The sequence below is a fragment of the Stigmatopora nigra genome, chromosome 3, assembly GCF_051989575.1.
Source record: "Stigmatopora nigra isolate UIUO_SnigA chromosome 3, RoL_Snig_1.1, whole genome shotgun sequence".
Classification (NCBI taxonomy): Eukaryota; Metazoa; Chordata; class Actinopteri; order Syngnathiformes; family Syngnathidae; genus Stigmatopora; species Stigmatopora nigra.
Genome location: NC_135510.1, coordinates 12,200,569 through 12,228,387, shown reverse-complemented (window position 1 = coordinate 12,228,387; position 27,819 = coordinate 12,200,569). Strand labels below are relative to the sequence as shown.

At 38.1% G+C, this 27,819-nt stretch overlaps 2 protein-coding genes across 10 annotated transcripts in view; one reads left to right on the top strand and one right to left on the bottom strand.

Moving 5' to 3' along the window:
* Positions 1-27,819, bottom strand: part of cdh16 (cadherin 16, KSP-cadherin) — a 126,166-nt gene that overhangs the window by 33,795 nt on the left and 64,552 nt on the right. The window lies entirely within an intron of this gene.
* Positions 20,453-27,819, top strand: part of LOC144193861 (ephrin type-A receptor 6-like) — a 45,088-nt gene continuing 37,721 nt past the window's right edge. For 3 of the 8 annotated variants that reach the window (XM_077712471.1, XM_077712469.1, XM_077712470.1), the window contains exon 1: positions 20,454-20,937. In XM_077712471.1, the coding sequence (XP_077568597.1) occupies positions 20,856-20,937 (82 nt within the window). In that variant the 5' untranslated portion in view covers positions 20,454-20,855. Of the gene's footprint in view, positions 20,938-21,339; positions 21,388-27,819 lie in introns of all 8 variants that reach the window. The other 5 variants (XM_077712472.1, XM_077712473.1, XM_077712468.1 and 2 more) reach the window with 4 other exon arrangements.

Genomic DNA, 27,819 nt, shown 5'->3' with positions numbered 1-27,819 from the left:
TAAAGCTTATAATAACTTTTGAATCAATGTCTGCTGGTGTTCTGTCGATTTCAGCTCCCCATAGAATTGTGCTCTGAGGCACTACTGAGCATGTGCAGATCCACCACGCCCCCTCACAGGTTATCACAGATCAACTATGCTTCGCTAAGAACTACCAGTTTTACTCCTACGTCGTTCCTGCAAATGAGTCATATTTTTTAAGTGTATATTTTTTTATATTGCCTTCTGGCCACTAACCTGTGTAAACAATGACATAAATGAACGAAAACATCAAAATAGAATGTGTGTGATAATGCCTGAAGATGGCTGTAATGGAGTTCCACTGAAGTCCATAAAAGTCAAATTCCAACTAGTATATTTGTTCATTTTTCTTCTGCATTTGACTCCCACAATACTATTTAGCCCCATGTCAATTGGTTGAATTAAAATACAAATTATAGTATAACCGTAGTTAATGACTGAAACTTGAATTTAGGTTTACAGCAAATACTTTTCCCGAAGAAATATGATACAATACATTTTCGATTCTTTTGTTATTTATCTGTCAATCCAACACTTTTCCAGCGGGTGAGTAATGTTTGAGTCAAAGCATTTGAGTCAATGGATGTGCTGGGCAGTTAACAAGTAGCCTCATAGATTTACAACATTTGGGGGCACCCATCATTCTTTTCAAATGTCGTAAATTGCCAATATTCCATCAGTAGATGTGAGAGACAGGGCTTGCCTCACTTGATTGATTGTTACATGGTGAACCTCCAAGGAGAGAAACAGCAAAAAATCAATAAAGATGGGACTCAAGTCACACCACATTTGATTTCTGTCTGTTAAAGTAGAGTCCAGAATTATTCATTAGGCCTTATTAATTGCCCAAAAGATGTCCGCTGTAGCAATATATGTCATCTTTTTTAAATGAAAGACCACAAGGGAACCATTAGACTGGCACCTCAAGCTCGACGGTCAATGAATTAGGATTGTGACTCTGTGGCTTGCTATACATCTGAGAATTTTGCATCTTTTTTTTTTTGCTGTCGCACAACAAGCTTTTAGTTTTAGCACAGTATTGAACGCTGGTTTTCTCTTCTTTTAGAAATCAACATTTCTCCTGTGTGTTATTATTGAGACATCAGGTACCATCATTGTCAGCACTGTCAGGCAACGCCTGAGGAAAATTAATGGAGAGAACTGATGCAACTTCAAGTTCACGGAAGTGAAAAGACAAAGCTTCAGAGTTGATAACACACAGGCACATGAACAAAGAATTTATCCCATATCATCCATTTTTGTGACATCTTACATGCGTTGCTGGCCATTTGGACGATATGCGTTACTGACATTGTGACAGTTCTGAGATCAATGGTTCAATCCTAGGTGAGTTCCTATCTTCCTGTGTGGAGTTTGCATGATCTCCCCTTGCTGGTGTGGGTTTTCTCAGGGTACTCTGGTTACCCACATCCCATTAACATGCACTGTAGGACTCAAAATGACCCCTTGGTATGAGTGTGAACCTGACTGGTTGTCTGTCTTCTTATGTCTTACTGTCTTACTCAAAATAACCCCTTGGTATGAGTGTGAACTTGACTGGTTATCTGTCTTCTTGTGCCCCGCGACCTATGTGAGGATGAGCGGTACAGAAAATGAATGAATGAAAAAATTAAAATAAGCCTTCTTACCACCAAAAATGTTGCCTACAATATCAACACTGTATGGAGTGGTTTGAAGTATAAACCTGCATTTCTTATTTAGCATAATTCATGTCTACTTTTCCTCATCCTCTACTCTGCCCCACTTTGCATTTCAGTTCAGTAAAATCATGGCCTATACTTAAGTGTGACACAAAAACAAATGGGCCAATTTTATTTATTTATTTATTTTTGCAGCAGTACGGTATAGCTTAGTTATTTATTTATTTTTTTCCCAATCAAATTTCTTTCTTCCAAAGATGGATGAAAGCCTGGCAAGAGGTAATCTGTCCTACCTTCAGTCTGAACAGAGTGCGCTTTGTCTTCGCATGCAGTTTTTATGAATATTCCCTCTCTCTGTCTCTCTCTCTCTGTCTCTCTCTCTCTGTCTCTCTCTCTGTCTCTCTCTCTCTCTCTCTTTCTCTCTCTCTCTCTCTCTCTCTCTCTCTCTCTCTCTCTCTCTCTCTCTCTCTCTCTCTCTCTCTCTCTCTCGCTCTCTTTCTCTCTCTCTATCTTTCTCTCTATCTTTCTCTCTCTCTCTCTCTATCTCTCTATCTATCTATCTCTATCTCTGCAAACAGTTGAGGTACTACATAAATCTAAGAGCGCACTTTGTCAAGTACAACACTACAGTTTGCTTTGTACTAGCGCTCAAAACAGTTGGTGCTATCCCTCAAGTTGCTCATGGTGTAAGATTTGGAGGTGAGAACATAAAAAAAACAACACACCAAACCATTAGTTACGGCCGTTTGATGAATTCAATCGCTCAAGTTCAGTTTCAACTGCTGTGAAATTTGACATTTCGGACTGTATCCCTTTTATAAGCAGTTGCGTATATAGTGCCACTTTCTTTTTTTTATCCTGGAAACTTCCCATCCAATAATAAAAAAAAAAAAAAGAATGTCTGGCAGGCTTTGCTTGGCCACTTATTTTCAATTTGAAATAATAAGGTTTTATTATAAAAAATTATATAGTTGGAAAGGCAAAAGTTCACATTTCATGTCATTTCCTCTGTAAGTGCAGAGGCTTGGAGCTTGAATTGTGACCATTTCCATCTTAATAATGGCTCTTTAGAACCAAAGGCCACCCCTAATGATATCAAATACATATTTTAAAAATGGAAAATCCACTAGTTGATTAAGTGTGTCTGTATTGCTGATTCCTTTTAAATTATTTAAACCCTTTACCTTTTCTTTGTTTTGGACCACATAAAGAATTGTGTATAACAATTCATTCATGTAGATGTTTCCCCCCCAAATGTCGTATTGACCCCAAAATAGATGCCCGCAGATTGAGTTCTCTAGCTTCACCTTTCATTTGATTTATGTGATACTTTCAGACTTCAAACACTCTTGGACTGGGCACTATACTGCTGTTAGGGGAAAGAATGAATAATAGATTCTAAACCCAAAGTGAAAATAGGGTTGTCGGGGTCAAAAGAGACACTTTTACGTAGTCAAACTTTCAGTTTAAAGAAAAATGTTGGGGAGAGATATAATTCATAATTAAATGGATGAAATGACCAATATTTTTCTTTGATAAGCTGTTTTTTCCCTTCATTTCAATATACACAGGGTAATCAGTTATTAACGAATTAAATTGGCCACAGTAATGGGTACACACAATTTAGAAGAAAAAATATTTTTTAACTTGCATGTTTGGACTTTTGATTGCATATTCATGGATTGCATGAACCTTTCAAAAATATTTTTCATTAAGGCTAGTTGATTTATTTTTAGCGTAGTGAAAATGAAGGGGAATTCTTTATTTTAAGATCAACATTTGAGAGATGTTTTCTGTTGTTTATGCTGGAATTGAATACAAAACCTAAATAATAACTGCTTATACAATTTAACATAGTCACTTTGTATTGTTGACTATACAAAACTATACAGTTTAGCATCACAACCAGCGGGGATTCCCAAAAAAAGTGAGTGTAGAGCCAAGAGAGAATGAAAAAGAAACATGACATTTTGATAGTTGGAAAGAATTTTCCTTCATGAACTGTTAGTGACATTAACCATCACTACTAGAACTTTAGAAGGAAAGTCCCGAAAGTTGACCAATGTACAGTTGCTATAAGAGAAGATGCAAACCATTCTGGAAGGCCATACTGGAATTTCGAATTGAAAAAGTTTTGGAACTTGGTTTTATGGAATAATGAGACCAAGATTCATGTCAGCAAAGATTTAACAACAAAATAATTGAATGTTTCAAGGAAGTAATGACCTGCTTACGGCCAAACATGTAATCTCATCTGTGAAAGCCAGTGGAGATAATTTCATGGCTCGTAGTTGCATGGTTTCTATTGGCATAGGCTCATTAATCTTCATTGATGTAACAGATGATGACAGCAACAAAATGAACTCAAAAGACTCTAGAACATCAAAGAAAGACTAAAGTGATTGGAAGCTCCTTCATCATTCAACAAAAATACCAAATGCAACAATTTGACTCACACAAATCTCTTTCATGAACTGAACTCGCAACTCTAGGAATACTTCTATAGAAACTAAAGGCCGTCTTCTATCAAATATTGTTCACAAATCTGTCTAAATCTATATCCGTGAGCGCTTCTCCTTTGTCGAGATAATCTAGCTACTGCAGATGTTGAGCGTATCGAGATTCTGGTTATACATCTGAATGCTACACAAGTATTGTTGGGATTTCAATACATAGATTTTTTTTACTGGATTTGATCATAATAATAGCTTGCTTTACTCCTGCCAATTGTTTATTATTATTTTTACTCCAGGTGCAGTGTGTAGCTACATCCAGTCATGCTAAAAAATGATGACATAGACATGAATGAACATGTTATAGGAAATGACAAATGATTTGACAAAGGCAGAGTTCTGGCAAATCTCCCTATTTCTCTCTATTAAAGAAAGTTTTCATTCACATTACATTAGGTCTATTTCACGTGACTGACTGGACTTCTAAACTCTGATCTCCATGTTAACCCTAACACACAATTCCTTTCAAATTCTCCTGTCTTCCTTTTCACTACAGTATCTTTCCATTACCGTAAAAGTGTATGCCTCATTGATAATGTAAATGGAGCAGAGCAGTAAGGCAACCTTGAAGTTTCCCATTTTTAGTGTTTTTTCCCCCCCAGTTTTCCCCCAACCGAATCGTGAATCTTGCAGAAAGTTTCGTGTGACTCAATTGTCAATGTGCTCGGTCATAATCATTCAATGGCTGCCTATTCGTTCCTATGTTTTTTCACCAGACATACACAAGGTGACACGTGGCCAATGAAGCGCATAATCTGAAGTCAGCAAAGGCAAGTGGCAGAAGGAACATGTCTTCTATTTATCCTCCCTCCCTGTCAATGTTTGCTTTACCTTCCTCCAAGACCCCGTCTGTGCTTTTCCCTCTGTCTCCTTGTCACTGGCTAACTTTTTCTCCTTTTCCTTCCTTCTGTCTGTATCTCTCTACCAACCCTACCTTTCCTGTCTGGCACAGGCAGACTCTCTGATCTTGTGGGCCCTTGCACAGAGGCTGACAGTGATGCTGCCTGACTTTTCCCTTCCTATTAATGTCTTGAGACTTTGCGCTCCAGCTTTACTAAGACATCACTTTCCCATAGTTCACTGTCTAATGACAAGCATGGACATTTCTCAAATCAGGAAACATCCAACCAAAAGGCACCCAGGGCATGTAATTATTCATGCCTGGTTTTCACACTGTCATTCTGTTTTTAAATATATCATGCTAAAAGTTTTTATATAGTACACATGCAGATGCTCATTAGCTTAGTGAATTTGAGGCATAGCCTCAAATTGAAGTGGTGATGTGATGTGAGAAAAGTCATCTGAAAAGAAAGTTTACTTGGAGGACACATTTCCGTTCACAATTTGCCAGCATGTCTGCTGGCTCTTGCATAATCAAGTCGACATTAAGGATTGTAGAAACATGATTGAAGAGTATATTTCTTGCGATGGTGAAATCAGCTCCGTGATGCTCATTCTGATACTGTTGTGCCAATATTGAGCCTGGCTTTCCTTACAATTTTAACCATTGGAATGGAACTCATAGGTACATTCTTGCCAACTATTGGCCGTCCCTTTTTCCGACTTGTTCAGTGGCGAGTATTTTACGCTGGCCAATTTTTCATTTCTACTAGCAAAACTAAGAGCAGAATATGAATAACACGCAACCTCATTTTTATGTACCACATGTGAATTGAATCTTAAAAACAAAACAAAAAACAAAAACCCCAAGATTGTTTTTTTTCAAACTGCTAACGATTGCTGTCAACAATTTCAGAAAAGTATTGCCTATTTATTATGTGACAAATAATTGCCTCAATTCATTATATGTCTGGTTTTGTAGGGGAAGAATTCAAAACAAATCTCCAAAATATCACATTTAATTGACACAATTAAACTTTCTAGGCATTACTCCAAATTATGCAAATAAAAGAATACATGTCCTACAATGACACCAAGGTGATGAGAGTTTCGTACTTTTGTGACTGTTTTTCTTGAGCTGGAATTTAGGCCTATGTTAAGAACAAGATAATATAATAAACAGTACCAAGTTCCACTCTGCGATCGGCTCTAGCACCCCTGACCAGGATAAGTATTGTTCGAAATTAATTGATTGATGTTAAGTATGTGGCCCGGTGGGCTAGGGGTTAGCATGTCGACCTAACATTTTAGTCGACTGTGTGTTCTCCTCAGGCTTGCATGGGTTTTCTTCGGGTACTCTGGTTTTCTTCCATATTCCAAAAACATGCATCGGTAGGCTACTTGAACGCTCTAAATTGATCCTAGGTATGAATGATGTGACGGGAATGGTTGTCCCCCTTATGCCTGCGGTTGGCTGATCACCGATTGAGGGTGCCTCTAGATAGCTTAGATAGGCTCCAGCACCCCCCACGACCCTTCAGAAGATGAATGAATAAATGTTAAGTCTGTGATTGGTGTAAAATATGGTTGTTTCACAAAATGTGCCATAGTGAGTGGCAGGTTACCTTAAAATGGAGACAACAATCAAGCATTTGACTTTAAAATCTGATGTATTTGAGAAAAAATGCATTATGCACATCATTATTCATTCATACACAGTATTTTGAAACTGCACCTTTTTCTAATTTTTGCCTTAATATCTCCAACTTCTTTCTATCCTCTCTCAATCCCCTCTGAAATTTCCTAAGTGCCGGCTCCCGGCTTGGAACCTCAGGGATCGGCGGAACTTGATTGTGTTTTGATGTTCTTGTGAAACTCACAAGTGCACTCAGCACTCAAGACCCATAACATACATTTTCAGGCCGTGCACCCAGAGGAGAAGAGGCTGAGGAACAGGGAAGATGGTTTCCTATGACTGGAAACAGAGGAGTATGCAGTCGGAACTTTATAAATACACCAAATTCCCTCTATACGTGTTTACACGCGAGGGTTTCAGGAACACTTATATGTTTACTATATAAATCTCTGTCACTCTTGTGTATATAGCTGATGCACTGCAACTGAGCCATCCCCCTTAAACATTTGTATTAGTGTTCTCAATTACATACAGTATACTGTCTATCATTTCCTGTATGTTTATTTTCTTCTCTTTTTTCTTCCTTTTTCTCAGGCAAACGGGTGACATGTAAATTTGACGGAGGTAAGTATAGGGCGAATATCTTGATCTGTATTTTATTATACTCATAAGCAAGTCATTTGAGAAATTAAATTGGAACTGTAACCCATTGGCTTGTAATTGTAGATAGCCTGGATCAAGTTCTTGTATTGATTGTACCTGATTAATCATCTTTTTATCACATTGTGATAAAAATTACCATTTGACAGGATAGCAAGTAAATAAGCATTTTCATAATTATTTGGTTAATGTCAATGCTATGGTTTTGTATTTAAGTATTTTTTTAAATGCTTAATGTGCTTCAAAAATGTTTTAGGAATTCAAGTGTTTTTTTGGGATTTAAAAAAATAGTAACTTTATGAAAACATCCTACAAATGACAGTGTTTTCTTGAAAGCCACGATACTAGCAATGTGGTAAATAAAGTAACACTTGGATAAAAGCTTTCTTTTGAAAAGAGAAAAAAACATTTAAAAAAGATTTTTGTTTCTAAGTGTTTGTTTTCACACATCATGCAGACAAATAAAAATGTCCAGGACATTGTCACAAGTATGTCTCATGAGCAAAACCAAAAAAATCATTTTCAATCCATTATGCTACCTGGGATATATTTGTGTTCTGGGAATAATGCAGCAGAGTCTTTCAATGACTCTCTACTGAATAGTAACAGTCCTGCATTCTGAGTTTTCTTTCTTGTGATACACTGGTACACAATTTAAAATTTATATATATATATTTATAGAGATTACTATATCTCTTTTAGTTTGCTTGTTTTCTAGGCTTTTTTTTCCTGTAAATCTTTCCTTTAAGAATGCTTTGTTGATTATACAAATTGAACGAAGTAACATGGCTTTTTGATGGAGAAATAACAAGTTTGGTTTTGATTTCACACAAGAAACTTTATCCAACCGACCGTCTTGAAAGGGTCACCTTGGGGCTATCACTGGTGTAATCAAAAGAATGGGCGTGGAAACATAAACAGACACGTCTTTAGAGTTGCCGCTGATTTGCCACGTTCATTATGTGCAGCTCTTTCATATGAATTATGCATATGAATGAACGATTCTACACAAGTAGTTCAGTTATCATCATGAATAATATATTTATAATCAAAATGCGCTTGGAGATTTTAGTGACACACTTTGGCAGTGTAGAATTAATCTCACGCAGCCCATATGTATTATCTTTTACAAACATTTCACCTGTTGCAAAGGAGGAAACAATAATTGGAATTTATCAAGAAAAGAGATAGTTGACATGTTTACCGGAAAGTAAAATATTGAATATCTTTTTGTTTTTACTCTTTATAAATAAGTGGTCACTACAGTGAGTCTCCTATATATGTATTTATGTCAGATATGCTGACTTAACCCACCCATTTTCAGTATTGGGACAGCCTTTGGGAATTGAACCAACATAAACTATATATGAAGCTAAAAGCGTGTATCATTTCCCCTCCACTGAAAATTAAACTAGAACAAGAGCGGCAGTAAATTGATTAAAATTCCCATTGAAGCATTAGTGTTTTGTTTATCCCAATGGCCCAAAACGTATCTTGGAGCATCATTGCAACAACATAAATGCAAATGTTCATTATCCAGTGTTTTTTCGGGGTAGTAAACAATGTATATACTAACAGAACTGAATTTGTGGTGCTTGCACCAAAGGCAGCAGAATGATCCACATTGGCATATATTCATTCATTTTCTGAACTGCTTATCCTCAGAACGGTTGCAGGGGTGCTGGAGCCTATCCCAACTGACTTGGGGCACCAAGCAGGGGACACTGAATTGGTGAATGTCCAACCAACCGCAGGGTACGAGGACACTGACAACGGTACATGCTCACACTCATATGTAGGGGCAATTTATAGTATTCCATCAGCCTGCATGTATTTGTGATGTGGGGAGGAAACCAGAGTACCCGGAGAAAACCCACGCAAGCCAAGGGAGAAGATGCAAACTCTACATAGGAGGATTTCATTTCTTTACATCGTAAAGTGGAGTGCTCGTCTGTATGGGACTGTTCCCCCTCTGCTGTCTGGGATTTGAAACATTTCAAAAGCTCATTGGCAGTACTCAGGAAACAAACTGGCATCCTGGGATGCCCTGGCAAAGTGTTAAGTCTATGGCTTATCCTTCCCACATATATTTGGATTGGCTCAGGGTGCCGTCTGAGCATGTATGAGGTCTTTTAAAAAGTAGACGGTAGGACATAGATGGATAGTGGACTGAAACAATTACCAATTGAAACCATGAACTGGCCAAAAATCGCTCTATTTTAAGATGTGCAATATTGAACTGTTTGAGTCCTTTAGTGTAGGTGGGAGCTCGCTGTGAAATGCTGCGTCGGCTGTCTATGTGGTCAACGAGAGGGCAGGATCCCGCTGCCACCTTTTAAAGCTCTCCCCCAGAGAATAGATACACAGGTCTCACTGACTCTTCTTTATCAAACCGAGGCTGCAGCTTAATCCTCATCACAACACAGTGCATGGAAAGAGAAAGAGAGAGAGCGTACAAAGAGAAACAAAGCTGCCAGGGGAGCTTTTCAGAATGCACAAGTCTACCTTGTGGTTTTGGCCAATAAACAGACCTGCTGTGATATATAAAGGCAACATCCAGAAAGTTGCAGAGATTGCCTGAAACACATGATTTTATTCAAGAATTTGGCCAGTGACCACAGATTATGAGAGGATAGAATGTATAATCTAATCTACATTGGCTCTATACTGTGCAAACACAGTTGTTAGTCCTGGACATCTAGGAGTCAATATATACAGTAGTTCCCCCTATAGGGTTTGTGAAAGATTAGGATGTGTTTCAACTTTTCAAGGGCACGGAGCCTTTCATATCCCATAATCACAGAAAGAATTTAACATCCAACTGGGCAATTTGGACATAGCGTCAGTCAAACTCTTTAACCACAAATCTTGCCTTCACTTCCTGCTAGCCGGATCAATGTTCAAACAACAGGTGTTCAGATCTGGTGGCACATCGACTCAAAGCCTCACAGGGCTTAAGAACAAAGGCAATAAGCTCAGTGGGACACAGAAAGGGAAGATCACTCTTTATATGAGGTCCTCTGGAGGGCTGATGTGTCACCTTGCCGTTTCTCTGTCGATAACAAGTTGAATACCAAATATGTCCTCTGACCATGAGACGAATGAAAGATTTTGAATTTAAACTTCATATAAAGCCTGTATTCAGATACAAGAACACCATTTCTATCTCATTAGTTGATGCATCGGCAGCACTGAAAAGAAGTGGTTAGCATATCTGCCATAGTGGTCAGAGAATCCAGGTTTGAAACTTCAGATTTTCAGTACATGTGGCTGGTTGTAATTGATCATGCACAAACATGGTGTTAAAGTAAATATATATGTTAAGACAAATGTTGAGAAGGAGTGGAACAGGTCGATCTACATTGGGTGTCTCTAAATGTTCAACTTCTGCTTCTAGTGAGAATAAGCAGTGCAGAAAATGAATGGATGACTGATTTGTTCCATATCTATTGTACTCAATTAAAAAGTTAATTTAAGCCACATACCATACCATAACTTATTATTGTGCTTAATGGAAATTCTTAAGTCAGTCACTTTCGAATATGAGAAACTGCTGTTTGAATGCTATAGTACTCGACAGTCATTGGCCCAAATGAGAAACTTTGCCTTTCACAATCAAAATTTACTCAAGCCAAGTAACCTTATCAGTGACGCACAGTGGAAAAGAACAAAGTGTTTTCCTCTTGTTAATGTTAAATTGCCTTATTATTAATATGCGATTCATTTTTGGTCAAGAACCATTTTTTTTTTTAGCCCTTGATCACAACTAACTGGGCCAATGGGAAAATAGGAGCCATAGATGCTGGTGCCCCTTCTAGGGTAATCAGATAAGGATGGCAAAATTTAACAATTTTAATGATGCTTCACAATAATATCAGAAACAACTTGAAAGTCCACTCGGTGTGGTAAAACCCCAAAAATGACAGCTCAGGGGAATAGTTCTTCATGGTGAGCTATTGCAAGATTCCTCCAACATTGACTCAGAGGCAGAAAACCACATCCATACAAGTTGACTTGGCCGGTTGCTGCAGAACTAAGAAAGCAGCTTTGGGTATATTAATATATAATACACATAACATAGTGAAACATACATGAATTATTATCCGTGCTTCAAGATGGGCCTTATGTCTGTAATGTTTCATAGATAGAAAAAAAAAGCAGTTTTAGTCAAATTCTTCATGTGTGACTGGTCTCCAAGCTAGCTTCTGAGTGGGTACTGGCAGTAGAGAGATGTAAGAACTTTATTATTGCTCCGCGCTTCATCATACGTTATTTTTACCATCTTAAAAGAGGCACAGGTGTAGCCCCAAGCAACCTTCACCTCGGGCTGTTACACTGTATGTCAGATGTTGTACAACAAGAAGCAATTATCTTTCTCTTTCTATTGTTCTTGCAAACAGTGCTCACTGAACTGTCTCAAATTTGTTTCTTCACATCATTAGCTACAAGTGTAATCATTTTTGAGTTGTATTTATGCTGAAACACAATTTTTTTTAGTGAGGTTCAGTTTTGCTTGCTATCCTAATATTATGGTGCCAGGGTGCAAGACCTTTACACAGAGTCTACCATCTGAAAAACATCTGGGACAAATGCAGTAAAGTATAAAAAGTTTTCCTCCAAAAGCAAAGTCAGCATTGATCGGTCATTTTTTTTTCTCTTGTCACATTTGGACTTGCATTTGGTGAGAATATGAAACCAGCCAGGAGATCACCTATGTCATTAGCATTCATTCAGTGGCCACCAAGGGTACCTGCACTGATGGAAGTAAATCCACTTTACAATGTGATGAATCTATAATAAACTTAACCCAAGCTATTTTCTCCTTTTTACTCACACATAAACCAAGACATGGCTTCCAAATGATTGCTTGTTTTCTCTCACTTCACCATTAATAAAGAACAATTATTTCTCTGAGCTTTCTGTCAACTTCCCCAGAGTCCCCCCCTTTCTCTCTCTCTCCCTCTCTCTCTTTCTCTCTCTCTCTCGTACTCTCTCAGTCACTCTCCCTTGTCCTTCTCATTTTGCCGAGCTCCACTTCTCCTTGCGTGTCCTCACTCTTCTGCATCACCGCTTCCATGTCAGCCCATAATTGTGTTTTGATGTTCTTCCAGACCTGCAATTGAGCTTCACTTTTGCCAACCAAAATAGAATATACATTTGACTATCTGATATTTGCATTCTCCTCTACTTTTAACTTCTATTCTCTGACTTACCTCACCTCATTCTCTCTTTCTCTCACTCTCTCTCTCTCTGTCTCTCTCTCAACCTACCTACCTACCTACCTACCTACCTACCTACCTACCTACCTACCTACCTACCTACCTACCTACCTACCTACCTACCTACCTACCTACCTACCTACCTACCTACCTACCTACCTACCTACCTACCTACCTACCTACCTACCTACCTACCTACCTACCTACCGACCTACCTACCTACCTACCAACCTTCCTACCTACCAACCCATCCATCCATCTTCCAAAAGAAGACATCATACAATGGTTCAAGTGTATCAGTATCGTCAGCAATGTACGATGAGACCAAAGTCCTTTTATTCCCTCTGGGAACAATGTCACATGTAATCACTGTTACATAGATGGCGCACAGCAACACACACCCAAAGGCACCCTCAAACACACACACACAGTTTGTCCCGACACTCAACTAAGCCCAGTTCAGAGCGTAAATATTTGTGCTGTGCAAGCTCTAGACAGGCTCCTCACCTCAGCACTTCGCCACCAAATCATGAAATATTCAGAGTGAGAGAGAGAGAGGGAGAAGAGAGACAGCACTGAGCGAGAGAAAAGAGGGAGAGAGTTCATATAGAACAGAACAAGATGGACTGAGGGTAAAAAGTGTGTGGGCAGGTGCCTCGGTGCTGCAGCAGAGGATCTGAGGGGGAAGGAATGAGTTGTTTGTGGAAAGGTAGAAAGAGGATAAGAAAGTTAAGTCAAGGCAGAGGAAGGTGCTGGGGGAGGCCAGATGGATGAACGAAGGCTGTAAAGTGAGGTGCAGAAGAGGAGGAGGAGGGGGTGACTCTTTTTCCTAATACAGATATCAGTTGACAGGCAGAAGAAATGAGTAAAAATCTAGCGGTAGCTGCACGACACAGTACACTTTAGTGAAGTTGGGGTGTGAATACAAAAGGTGAAGGTGCTAAATTCTATTAACCTCTTGTAGTGATAATACATTTCTAGACATGGCAAAGGTTCGCTCGGTCAAAGGTCAAGGTTTTAATCCTTCATTCATTTTCCGTACCATTTATCCTCACATGGGTCGCAGGGGTAGCTGGAGACTATCCCAACTAATTACTATGGGGAGTCAATTGAATATGAAACAGACAATCACATTCCTACTCATTCATACAAGGTGCAATTTAGAAACATGCAAACTCCTCACAGAAAGGTCGGAACCCACGAGGGACTGAACCATAGATCTCAGAACTGTCAGACCGAAGCAGACCTCCCAATGTTTGAAATTATTTCCTTGATGAAATTATTCTTGATAGTTTCAGTGTAGATTCGATTAGATTAAATTTTATTCTTCCCGTGAAAATCCCGGGAAATTCACTTTGTTGCAGTAGCAAGAAGGTGAACACACAGACACAGGAAAAAATACATTGTAGACATTGTTACATGTTATATAAGATACTGGCATCTCTCAATAAAAAAAAGAATATTTGACACCCTTGGTTTTTAATGGATAAAGTTTTACAGTACATTAACACAAGAGCTTTTATAGAGAGACACATTTGGATCAGTGGCAGAGAAGAAGGCCTTACACAACTGCAAATGTGGTCGTTGACTTTTGTATGAAGTGGTTTGCTCTATGATGCACTGCAGATGTCTCACGCAGCTCCTGAATTGCTCAATTACAGCAAAGCTGTCTGTCAACAAATGCTTCCCACACAATAGTGTATGAGAAACATGTTCGCAATAGGTATGAGCAGAAGCTCCTGCAATTCTGGCGTACCCAATTTCAATTCAAAGATATGACATACAGTTGTTTCAACTACAGAGAGCTGTTGTAGAGTGACTATCAACCACTGTGAAATTGCTTCCCTCCCAAAAGGTAAATTTAATCCAAATCTAGATGATATACCCAAAGGTTTTATGAATAAAATGATATACCTTTATTTTTACTGTAGATTATAAACATTTCTTTGCATTTAAAACATATTGAAAACTAATATAAATGGGAAATTCTCCAATCATGTGAAAGCTCTTTTATTTATGCGCCCTGCGCCGTTCTGTCTCTTGCCAAGACTCGGCAAGACTTTGTTTAAGTTCATTCAAGACACAAAAGACAATAATCTGTTTGGCTAAGATTTGGACGGATTTTAAAGTAGATATCTTGTGTTTATTTTTATTTTTTCTTACTCGTGAAAATATTTTTAAGGTCAGGCGATAAATAAATAAATAAATAAAGCAACATGTCTCTTGACCTTTACCTAGTACAAATTGGAACCTTATGGAGACTGTTGAGACAACGCTCCAGCTGTTGCTTGGACATATTCACACCTCAGGACATAATCACAATTGTGGCCCTGATTCTCCCTGGCGGAAGGACACTTGAGTGCCAAACCACTTAATTTCACTTGACAGTTTGATTTTATGGCGCTGTGGGTGAGTGGTTAGCACGTTGGACGAGTGATTACCACTTCCGCTTCACAGCGATGAGATCGAAGCGTGAGTTTGGGTCTTCCTGTTGGGGGTTTGCATGATCTTACTTGTGCCTATGTGGGTTTTCGCCTAGTACTCTGGTCTCAAAAGCATGCATTCTAGACTAATTGATCACTCAAAATTTTCTGTAGGTATGTGTGTTTGCATGGTTCTTTGTTACAATGTTCCAATTCAGGGAGTACCCTGTCTACTGTCCATAGTCGGTTGGGATAGGTTGCAGTGCCCCTGTAACCAACCCTTGTGAGGATAAGCGGCTCTAATAATGAAAGAATTTGAGTTTAAGGTCATTTTATGGGGTGCAGGCAGTGGACATAATATCTGACCCAAATACTTTTTAAAAAAAATCCCCATTAGCTTTGATGCATCTTTCTTTGCACTCTCTGAATTCAACCTTCTTGTTTTAACAAAGGAGATTAGTGAGCCCATTAAAATCGAAGCAGTGCCTTCCACAGAGGGGTTGCTATGCTTGTGGTCATCAACTGAGTCTGTAGTTCTAATGTCAGTCTGAACGATTACCCCAACGGTTTCTTTCTAATTCAAACCATTCCAAATTGTTGTAGTCGCTATGGCCAATGTCTCTGTGCAATGGCTTATTCAAGGTTATTTTGTTCTTGTTTTCTTACCATACACCAGGGGTTTCCAAACTATTCCACAAATGGCTGCAGGGGTGCCAGTCTTCGGTCCAACCGAATAAGATTTTCACCAACGTGGTGTCTTATAAATTGATTGCAGTCAGGTGCTGCTTGTTCTAGAAAATTGCTTAAACTGCTGGATCCGGTCTTGGACAATTTTACAGCTTATGTACTTTTTAGCAAGACTTGTTATTCTCAGAAGATATTTTCCACAGGCACAAAAGATAAAAATGTCAGCACTGAAAAGTTTATCATCCTGTCACAATCGACTAACCAGTTGTGATCAATTAATAATATTTTTGGGGCAAATCATCCAAAATCTAATGATTTTCCCATTGACAATCTCCAGAGCACCCAACTTGGGATTTATTAGTCTAAATATTACATGAGATGCAGATCTAAACAAAAATAAATATCATACCTAATTTTCAAACAGCTCCGAAAGAAAACAAATATTGAGATTGATTTAATTGTGTTCTTAATAGAAACTAAATCTCATTGAAATTTTCCACTTAAATCAGAGAAATCAAAAGAAATTTCTCCACATTCATACACTCGACATGGATACAGTTAAAGCTCCGATTGGGACACAAATGACAATGTGAGGTCATGTTACAGCCCACTAAATAGAAATCCAAATACAAAAGGTGTTTCAGATTTGAACAATAAATAAATCCTCGCTTGCCTTCATAGCAGGCTGCAATATTTGTCTGCTAAAAGCATTATCATGAGCAAACCTTCATACCAGCACTGTTCTACCAGTGAAAACAGCCTCCACATATCTCGATTGGCGCTGTGCCTGTTCCTACTGTTTGTGGAAAAATGCTGTTTTGTTCTCTTTTTGCAATAAGAACACTCATGTGGTGTTTGAAATCGAAATTGGGTCATTATCCAATATGTAAAATTAGTCTTGTTAGCAAAGTCTACTTGGTTTGAAAGCTAATTTACCAGCAAATTCACCAGCATCCACGTCATCTTGGGTATCCACACCACATAACATGGGCGTTAGTTAAGGTGTCATGCTGAGAACATATGGACTGATTCAGGCATCCATCTATCTGCTCAGCTGCTGTAAGTGCAGAAATAATATTGTGTGAATCCAGTGTCTACTTATGTGCCATTCACTCAGCAGGAATTAATGGGTTTGAATTGACCATTACAATAAAAAACCTCATGCAAAAAGTCCCTCAAACAACATGTACTAGATAAAGGGGATTGAACAGTACATAGCAAAGAATCATGTACAAAGTTCTTGCAATAACTTCAAGTCCCTGAGGGTAAGACTTTTATTTTTAATTTGTTTTAAACCTTAATTTAATAGAGACCGCAATAACAGATTCACTAATTGATCCTGGAAATAGTAGTAATGAATGTGTGAAACTCTAAAACTGCACAGACCGAGCAAAGTCAATTTATTCCACAATTAGCGTTTTTTGTTTTGTTTTCTGGACTCTCCAGTTGCTCCTTATTTACATGAGCTATTGTGTTCATCTCAAAAACATTGTATATTTTATATAATTTATAGTTTATACTGTGTATTTTTCACAAATCAACTTAGACTTAATATTATACCCTCATGTTAAATGTGAAATATATGGTAGGGGTAATCTCATCTCAACTTATCTCATGTTCTGAACCGCTTCATCCTCATTAGGGTCGCGGGAGGTGCTGGAGCCTATCCCTGCTGACACCGGGCCAGAGGTGGGGTGGGTAGGGGTAACCATGTGACTTAAATGAAAAAAAAAAACAATTGTGAGTTGTATGATGCAAAAACAAACAATCCATCAAACAAACAAAAAAACAGTATTTGAAGCATACAATCATCAAGGCTTCATTCTATTCTGTCAGAACCATCAAAACAGATATTGTTTGCCGTGTCTTTAACCTTGGCATCCAAGCGTGACAGGGCCAAGTAGGGGAAGCACGCTATGTGCAGTATCGCTGAAATATTTTAAATTATTACTGTCAAGTCCCACTATCGTCCCAACATTTTCAAGGCAGTATCGACCTAATGAAAAGTTTAAGAGGAAGGTGAGAAAACATTTCAAGCCTCTTTTTAACGCACTGTATCTCAAACATTCTTATTTATTTATTTTTTTTACTGTTTTAGGTGTTGGCTGTGAAAGAAGTTCTTCAATGAAAAGGGCAATCGGCAATAAAGGAGGACAAAGCAGCAAATTTGGCTTTTCTGAACCATCACTTTATCATGTTGAGGTTTTTTATGTTTACCAGAGATCCTAGTTTTGGAAGGCAATAAATGAATGGATTCATAGACTGTTGAGGTGGATCTCATCAGAGCACTGTAGTATATGTCCATTTCCATAATAATCTCCCCTCCTTTTCAAATTTCTTTCAAACCATTAGGGTGTCACTATCCATGGTGCTGATAGATCACCCTCCAAGTAGTGACAAGGGTTATGTTTGGATGAAATGTGAAATAGACCGCTAACAATAATTGAGATCACTGCTGATATAAGGCCACGTTGACAAACTGCTCCTCTGCCAGTGCATTGATAGTGCCAAAACACATCACTTGATATTTCACAGCAGAGGTCAGGACCTGCTGTTAGCAATGTTCACTTTGACACCAATACAGTATGATTAGGCTGCTCAGCAAGCAAAGCAATAGAAATGTTTGGAAAAGAAGAGTTGGATGTAATATGAGCACAATTTGATGTTGTATATTGTGTGCACGCATGTGAAATGTATTTTAAGCTCTAAATTTATGGCCTGCTGGTGTGATGGTGATAAAATCACATGGATCACTGCACATGCAGCACTCCGTGGAGGCCACAAATAACTGCACGCAAAAAGAAGCAAAGCAACTTTGAAGATTTAAAGACACTTTTTCAAACACAAAAACTACTTGTGAAAACATTCCTGTTAGCTGAAACCCATTCTGAAAACGGATTAGCTCATTTCTGCATACTCGGCTGCTTCCACATTCTAAATTGTCCATAGGGAGCAGTGTGAATGGTTGTCCGGCTCCTTGTGTCCCGCGATTGGCTGGCCACCGAATCAGGGTCTCCCCCACCTGGATAGACTCTACCACCCCCTGTGACCCATGTAACGATAAGCGGTTTCAGAAAATGAATGAATGTAAACTAATAAAGCTAAATACCAAGAATTTTTAAGACATGTTACATTTTATAACATACATTTTAGTTGTTCAATCAGTGCAAAAAATTTAAAAATTATAGTTTGTACAAAACTGTATTTTAAGACTCCGCTTTTTACATGAATATTTTATTATGAACTTCTAAAACCAGGCGGCCCGTGGCTTGAGTGGTTAACATGTCGCCCTCCTAGTCCTGGGTTCAAATCTAGGTTGGTCCACCAGTGTGGAGTTTGGATGTTCTCTCTGGGCCTGCATGGGTTTTATTTGGGTACTCTGGTTTTCTCCCACATTCCAAAAATATGCATGGTGGGCTGATTGGACACTCTAAATTGCCCTTAGGTATGAGTGTAAGTCAGCTGGGATAGGCTTCAGCACCCCTTGTGACCTTAGTGAGGATAAAGCGGTTCAGAAAATGAATGAATGAATGAAACTACCTGACATGGAATTATCTTGGACTCCATTTAAATTGGATCTCCGGCTTCAACTGAATAGTAAATATCTTGCTTTTAACCCTCTTGATTCTAAAAAGCAAGCCTAGCGGTGGAAAAACTAATAATTCATCACCTGGAAATATGAAAAAAGGATTGAATTTCTTGGGGGAAAAAAATGACCTCAACTAAAACGTTGGCCGCCACAGCAATTAAATTAAGCATATACGTGCAAAAAAAACTAGCATCTCCAACATCACTTCTGGTGACTGATGCTGACTTCCTGGCCAACAGCGATATGGGATTAAAACTGTGTTTTGCGCTTTTGAGTTTAGGTTTTTTTGCCCAGTGAGGTCCAATCTATTGAATTAAGTAAAGTACCCCAAGAGGTCATAGTGGGACTTTATTGGATGATTCCTTTGTTTGAGCAATCTCTGTTTTGAAGAAGGTGTGTGTACGCTTGTTAACATGTGTAATGTGCATATTGTCAATGAGTAACCAATCTGCCTGGCTTTGTCAGTCAGTGCATGACAGACACATTACTGAACCAGAACAGCATAATCCAACACAGCCATACAGTATAAATTGCACTACATCGTGGGGGCGTCTGGCTTCATATTTCCATCCTTCACTCAAAAATAGAAACACATTGTGACTTGTGACTCATTTGTTTACAAACTGTAATGCAGAAACCCTGACAAAAAATGATAAGCAGCATTGTATACTTATTGTGTCCTGTGAGAGAGAGAGAGAGAGAGAGAGAGAGAGAGAGAGAGAGAGAGAGAGAGAGAGAGAGAGAGACAGAGAGAGAGAGAGAGAGAGAGAGAGAGAGAGAGAGAAAGAGAGAGCTAGAGAGAGAGAGAGAGAGAGCTAGAGAGAGAGAAATAGAGAGAGAGAGAAAGAGCTAGAGAGAGAGAAATAGAGAGAAAGAGAGATTGAGAGAGAGCTAGAGAGAGAGAGAAAGAGAGAGCTAGAGAGAGAGAAAGAGAGAGCTAGAGAGAGAGAAAGAGAGACCTAGAGAGAGAGAAAGAGAGCTAGAGAGAGAGAAAGAGAGACCTAGAGAGAGAGAAAGAGAGCTAGAGAGAGAGAGAAAGAGAGAGAGCTAGAGAAAGAGAGAGAGAAAGAGAGCTAGAGAGAGAAAGAGCTAGAGAGAGAGAAAGTGAGAGGTAAAGGGAGAGGAAAGAAAAATAGAGGGAGAGAGACAGAGAGAGAGAGAGAAAAAGAGAGGAGGAGAGGGAGAGAGAGAAATAAAGAGGAGGTGAGGGTGAGAGAGTGAGGAGAGAGGGAGAATAAGTCCGTTTATTCTTCCTTGTGTGTCTTGCTCGTTTCAGCCTTTTAAAGAAAATCATTCACATGATACATGTTACATTGCAATGAAAAGTTCGCCGTTAAACCAGCAGCTTTCAAAGGTGACTGCTCCTTCTTTTATTTTGGAAGTTGCTCCTTTTCTGCGCGCAATGTTATCACGTCTCACCTCGTTGGCTCACCTCCACCTGCAGCTCCAGATGCACGAATAGCAAGAACAACCTGCGTGAGTGTGGACTTGTGGATAGATGCGCGCTTTCTTTTCATGAAAAGCCCACCGCTTTTATTTTGGAGGGTCAATTGAGGACTTCCAGCACAGCTATCACGCCTACGGAGCGCACCTGTCTTTCATCACCATGTTTTCCTGTGGAAAATATTATCTCTTCTTTGTCCTGCTCACCAAAAGTAACCTGGCTGAACAAGGAGTCTCGAACCAAGGTGAGAATGTTTTTTCGCTACACATTATTTGGCCACGAAGGATCTCAAATCTCATTTGCAACTTCATTTAAACAACATCATGGATGAAACTATACTAGTTTCCATATCACGTACACGCACTAACATCATGTTCATAATGTGGATAGCTGCTATGTATTACACAATGCAATATATCTGTTTTTTTTATAGTACCCGCGATGCGCACATAATCAGACAATACGTGCACTTAACTAAATGAAATACAGTATCAAAATAGAGTATAAAGCAATATAAGCAGTATGTAAATGTATGAATAAATTCGGGTGCATGTGAAATTAGAATATTATTTAAAAAAGTATTTTTTTATTCAATTCAAAAAGTGAATCTCACTTAAGTCATCTGACAAAACAACCATTTTTTTAGGGTCCAAGCGCTTCTCTGAAATAAATCCCAAATGCTGATTTTAAAAAAAGGGAAAAAATGATTTCACGAATTTTTCTAATCACATGTAAATAGTTTGAATATTTTATAGTGCCTATGATATTCCTATGAATTGAAAAGGCAAATCAGAGTTTTCTCATGTGACAAACAAAAAATACAAATAAAAGAACAATTTGCGAATGTAATTTTACCATGTTCATTCAGGAATTTCTACTATTCTCTTAAAATAAACACTTGACAAATATGGTGCACGGTTAACATTAATCTTCAGTTTTCCTTTTAATAAATGTCATGTTAGTACGTCAATTCATCTGTGCAGTGGTTAACGTTTTTGCATCATAGTTAGAAAGGGAGGGTTTGAATTTCTATCAGCGCCCAAAAATGTCTTTGAGTTCATTGAATGTAGAATTGCCCAAAAGTGTGACTTTAAATGTAAATAGGTGTTTATCACAATAACATTTTTGATTGCCTTGCGACTATTTGACCATTTTGGCAGCTGAGATAGCCCCCAGTTGACTTTTTTTTTCTTCCAAATGTTTGAAAGAATGTGCAAAACTTAGCATTGTTGATCTCTACAGGTATTCTCAGAGGTAAATTATGGAAAATGCAATGACATTGTTCTTCACCTCCAAAGTCTTAGGACAGAGAACCAGTGTACAAGGGACAGACAGCATGAGGGTAAACAAAAGCCCCTGACGACTTGTCAGCTCCATGGATCCTTTGGACCTGCCTTTTCCCACCACTGTGCCATTTTTGTAGATAAAGTATCAGACATGTTGGCTTCTACAGTCTCGGAAGAATCCCTAGTAAACCCACAACCCACCACTAAAACATTAGGAGTTGCTGTCACTTTATAGAGGTGAAATCCTAATGCGTTAGGATTATTACACACGTTTTGTAGCATATTTCGAAACAGAAATGAAGTGGACTATTAATCTCATTTACAAGTGACATAAGAACTACTTCTACTTTCAACAAATACGTCTCACCTACTTGGTATTCCGGACTGGTTGGCCCAATTCAGTATTGCCCCTTTGTGAATACAATTTAAACTCCTCACGTTGTAGTTTTATCAAGTTTTCTCCCATATGCCTTTCTTCGCCTTCAAGCCTGTCTCTTGCACAGGCAGGCAAGCAGGAAGACACGGATCCTGTGGGGAAAACTCAGCGCACTTACATAAAGTGATGCACACACTAAGATGAAGTCAAGGAGACTCTGACATTTGGCTTGTGAAAGGGGCTGTCTGTCCTCTTTGAAAATGTGTATCCTAAACATCAAACACTCGATGAGGAATATTAAACTGACCTCAGTCAATGTGTGAAATGAAAGATTTCAAGAGGAGATTACCTGAAGGAGACCGTTTACTCGTGTGGCTTATGAGCACAAGTCACAGCCGATAACATTATTATGATATCCGATCTTTCCTCATAAAAATGCGAATCGCACTGCCCGTTCTCCAGGATTTAAGACGGATAACAATGAATCAGTATGTTTATCTCTATTTTACGTTGCCAAACCCTCAAAAGACATCTGTGTGTGTTCCCAGTTTCTCGGACATGATGTATTTTATGTGGTGAGAAAAAATATGTGAATTTAATTTGAGCCTGAATGAATAGATATAAATAAATGTTGTAATTCTAATAATATTATCTGGCTTTATAGTATTATTAGTCTTACAATATTTAAACTTTGGGGTTATATATCATGAATTTACAAATGATACTTGTTTTTGATGTTCAGACAATTTGAAATACCCAACCAGTATTAAACGTTATATTTGCTATTTAATTTGAAAAATAAAAAAGCAAGTATTTTTTCAATATAATGTTCCTTAATAGGTAGCAAACTGCATGAATACTTTGCTTATTGTGTGAAGAAAAAATTAAAAATGCTTTAGACAACAAAATTAGCAAAGGCACATTTCAAATTTTCATTGGTTGATATGATAGGGTGATATATATATATATATATATATATATATATATATATATATATATATATATATATATATATATATATATATATATATATATATATATATATATATTAAAAAATACAAAATTAAAGCAAGATAAATGATAAACTCTCATGGGAAGCTTACTACTTAAAATACTTATTGCAACTTTCTCAACTTAAGAAAATAAATGCTCTTACGCATCATACAGATCATACACTCCGTAAAAATGTTTTTATCCAGTCATTTTTATAGTACATTATGTCAGGTTTACAATGAATTTAAGCGTAAGAAGGTCAGACACAGAACAAACTTAAAACCCATTTGCTCTTTTGAAAAAAAACATGGCGTCCTGAATTAGTTTGGCATAGATGTTTAGAGTTGCAGCTGCAACCATTGAGAAAGATCATACTTTGTTTGAGTGCAATCAGAATTTGGCATACTGGAACCAAACTCTGCTGGTGTCGACAGCTGCTTCACATCCGAAATCCTTTGTTTCTTTATAAACATTTTTTTCCATTTTTTACTATAGTTTTTTAGCTGTAGAGTTTTTCTGATCGTGCCCTGCAATTTGGTCAGTTTGTCCGTCCCATTAAAAGACATATGCGTAATGGAAAATCTATGGAAATATTAGATGTACTTGTCGCTGAAATTCTCCGTCGACATTGGAAGGATGTATATAGAATTTATCCATAAAGTGGCCTAGATAAGCAGAATTGTCGAACAAATTTTAATGAGGAGAATAATTGAAGTACTAATGCGTCTTATACTCATTTACAAGGATTGTCCCGAGATAGATGTAGTAAACCTTTCATAGCCTGCAGTTTTGTGAGCAGTGATGCTTCCAGTGTTGTTACTTGTATTTTTTATGAACTATTGTGGATTGTATAATGATTTGTTGAAGGCTTTTTGAATAAACAGGTCTGGCCAGAGCAGATCAATACCAGAGTTAACTATCAGCAATTGTTTCTCACAGGAATAAGTCCCTTCCGCATTATTTAAATAGTTAGACAGCCTAAATCCACCCAATTTTATTTCAATTAACTGATATCTTTTTAACAATAGACTCATTGTAGTATAAAGGATGTCACTGGATGAGTTATATAATGCACGTGCGTGTACCTATCTTAATTGCATTCATCCATTTATTTTCTGAACCGCTTATCCTCAGACGAGTTGCGGGGGGTGCTGGAGCCTATCCCAGCTACCCAAGGGCACCAAGCAGGAGACATCCTAAATCGGTTGCATCCAAATCACAAATTTTAATTGCAATGATTTTTATTTTGTTTTCTGACATCAAACCCCTGGCCCACTTAAAAAATAAACACATTTATTTTTAAGATAAAAAATATGTATATTTCATTCTTTCTCTGGGAATGAAAGCCATTTATAAAACTTTTTCAGTCATTTAAGGCCATCGCAAAGAACTGTTTACAGAAACATTTGACAATAATAAACCATGTAAAGTCATTTTGAGCATGCTGCCAATGTTATTGAGGTTTTTCTTTAGGAATGTGAATATCTTTATCATTGTAGGATTCTGTGGTGTTGACTGCACTGAATAATATTGAAGGATGTTTCTAATATTTGCCTTTTCCAAATTAAAATATCATAATATTAAAATATTCTGGCAGTAGACTCACTGCATGTTATGGACACAATTGAGAACACTATTAATATGTCGCTGATTATTATGTGAACTGTATTGTATTAAATATTAGCTTAAGATTACAGCTAATATTTAATGACAACTTTGTTTTTCAATAGCTCTTGAGTAGTATGGCAGTTTGGCAAGTATTTTGTTTAGTGCTTTGTATATTAGTGTTTAATTCTACTTAATTTGATAAATAGAGTATATACTCTGCGTCATGTAATTGATTGATATATTATGTTCTAATTGTTGGTTGTAATTGACTTCTTTTGCAGTTTGGGGACAGAGTGCGTGCTTCTTTTGTTCATTTTAAACAAAGGAGGTCAGGTTTAGTCATTGTACTGAACAATATAATGTGTACAATATAAGATGATTTTTTTTTAATTTAAGAAATCCTTGGTTTTCAAACAAATCAAATCAAAAGCCTTTATTGTCATCATACACAGCTGTGTGTACGTTTTATCGTATTAAAATGTTCATCAATTTTGCTTTATTTCATCCTGTTATCTGCAGTCAGCATTGTAGACCCGACTCTACTCTCAATTGCCTTAGCTATACCATGGAGATAAATAAATATGTAAATATATTAAAGAACTCAAGTAGAGATCGACCAACATGGGTTTTTCAGGACTGATGCCGATTATTAGTAGTTAGATGAGGCCTATAAGAGATATTTGCTAATATTTATTTACAGTAAAAGTGTACAAATTGGTGTAAAAACTGTAATAATCCAAGCCAACCAATGTTATTAAATCACACACACCCACGCGCACACACACATATACAGGCTGGTTGCACACTCTAAACTGCCCCTACATATGAGTGTGAGCATGTATGGTTGTCCGTGTCCGTGATCCAAGGTGCATGCGGTTAGCTGGGATAGGCTGCCAAACCGAAATTATCCAGTTTTAAATCGATTTATTCATATCGGATAGTCGGATTAAAAAAAGAGCCAATAGAGATATATTTTAAAATGCCAAACATCGGCCCGATATGTCGGTAAAGTGTGTCAGTCGATCACTAACCTCAAAATTTATTGTTATCAATACTTTTTTGTTGTTTTTAAATTTAAAATATTTCAAAGGGTTTCATGATTTTTCCTCTATATACCAATTTCTCTACAGTACTTGAAATAAAACTGTGCAGATGAAAATATTGCAGTGTTTGGGAATTGGGTGGTGGGACCCTCATGCCTTACACTCAGGAGATGGGGGCAGGTTTAAGTGATCGTTGACTTTCATGTATATTGCTTTGCAATTCGTTTTGCCATGGCAGTCTAGATGTAAATATGTTCGTACACAACACTGCATCTGCTCTGATCCGGCTACATTGGTGATTCTGGCATAACATGTTTCACGGAGCAGATGAAGAAGTGCTACCCCAACCCCCAAAAGCTGCAGTCATCACCATGGCTGCAGGACTACCAGAGTTCTAGTCATGCAACCCGGTTTTGCTGTTCCAGCATGTAAATACACTGTTCCACCTGAGCGAACCTATCCCAGACTATCCGAATGGCTTCATATTGCTTGCGGCCTTCTGATCACCAGACACGTTCCACAACTGCCACAAAACAGTAAATACGATGCACGTATCATTTTCTGCTCATAAAGTACATTTTCTCCTGTTCAGAAAGAGCAGATAGACTATATTTCTTACACAATTTGGGCGATGAAATGGTAGTTAACTTGATGGATAAAATGTGATGGTTGCTTAGCTTTAATCAAAAAAGGCAAATTTAGTTCCCTGTAAATCTTTGTTTTGACGAAATCCGTGTCCCTGGCAGCGATTGCCAGGGATTGGCGGAAGAAATGAATTGACTCCTCATGGATGTGAAATGGTTTGTTGTGCAGAGCATGACAGCAGACCGCCTCCAGGCTATGATGGTGACTGTGGTTTCTACAGAATAGGCATGAAGGGAATCTTTGCTTTTTACACTAGTTGTTGGGAGCCCAGGTCCAGCAGTGTTCACCCCTGTGTACTTTTGAGGATCACACATTAGGACACATTTCCACCGTGATGCCTCTCACTGTGGAGTTAGAGGCACTTTTGATGATCATCGTCTTTCAAATACAGAAAAATACTTTGTGATTTATTCTTATGTCGCCAGTATTGACGTAAAGATGTGCTTGTCCCCAACATTGGGTTTATCCTGACTTGAGCCAATCCCAGGTAACTTTGGCACCAGTTGGGGGGCACGGTGAATGGCTGACCAGCTAATCGCAGGGCACAAGGAGACTGACAACCATTTACACCCACAGTCATACCTAAGGGCAATTTAGAGTGGTCGCTGAAAATGTGACAGAGAGAAGCCTCTCGAGCCGGATGTACTTACCAAGTCTCGTTAGCAACAAAGATGGGTTGTGACGACATAAGAAATGAGCTGGACAAAGTAGCTTTAATTTTCCACTTCAGAACAAATAGAAGTGGGCCGTTTGAGCAGAGCACTGACAACCATCCATTTTTTTTCCCGATAAGGAAGCCTTATTGGTTATACGTAGACCTCCTTTTTGGAGGATATGGAAAAACTTCTTCCCTTGTTATTTGAGACAGTTTATGGCAGTTTCTCCTTTCCTTATTTCAAAATTTATCATTTTTAGAAACGTGAAAAGTGGTGCCACAATTGCATTCACATTTCATCATATAGGTTACGATATATTTCTTACCAATAAGGCAATCCGAGTGCATGTATAATGGGTAAATTAATACTATAGTGTTAGAGTGTTGACATCGGAGTTCCTTGCTGTAGCATTTTTCTTAATTTATGTGTATTTATTAAAAGTGTAACAGTATACTGGTGAACTCTCAGCAGAACCGTAGAATTGCCCGTTAGACTCCCAGGGCCTTCCCAACATACGAA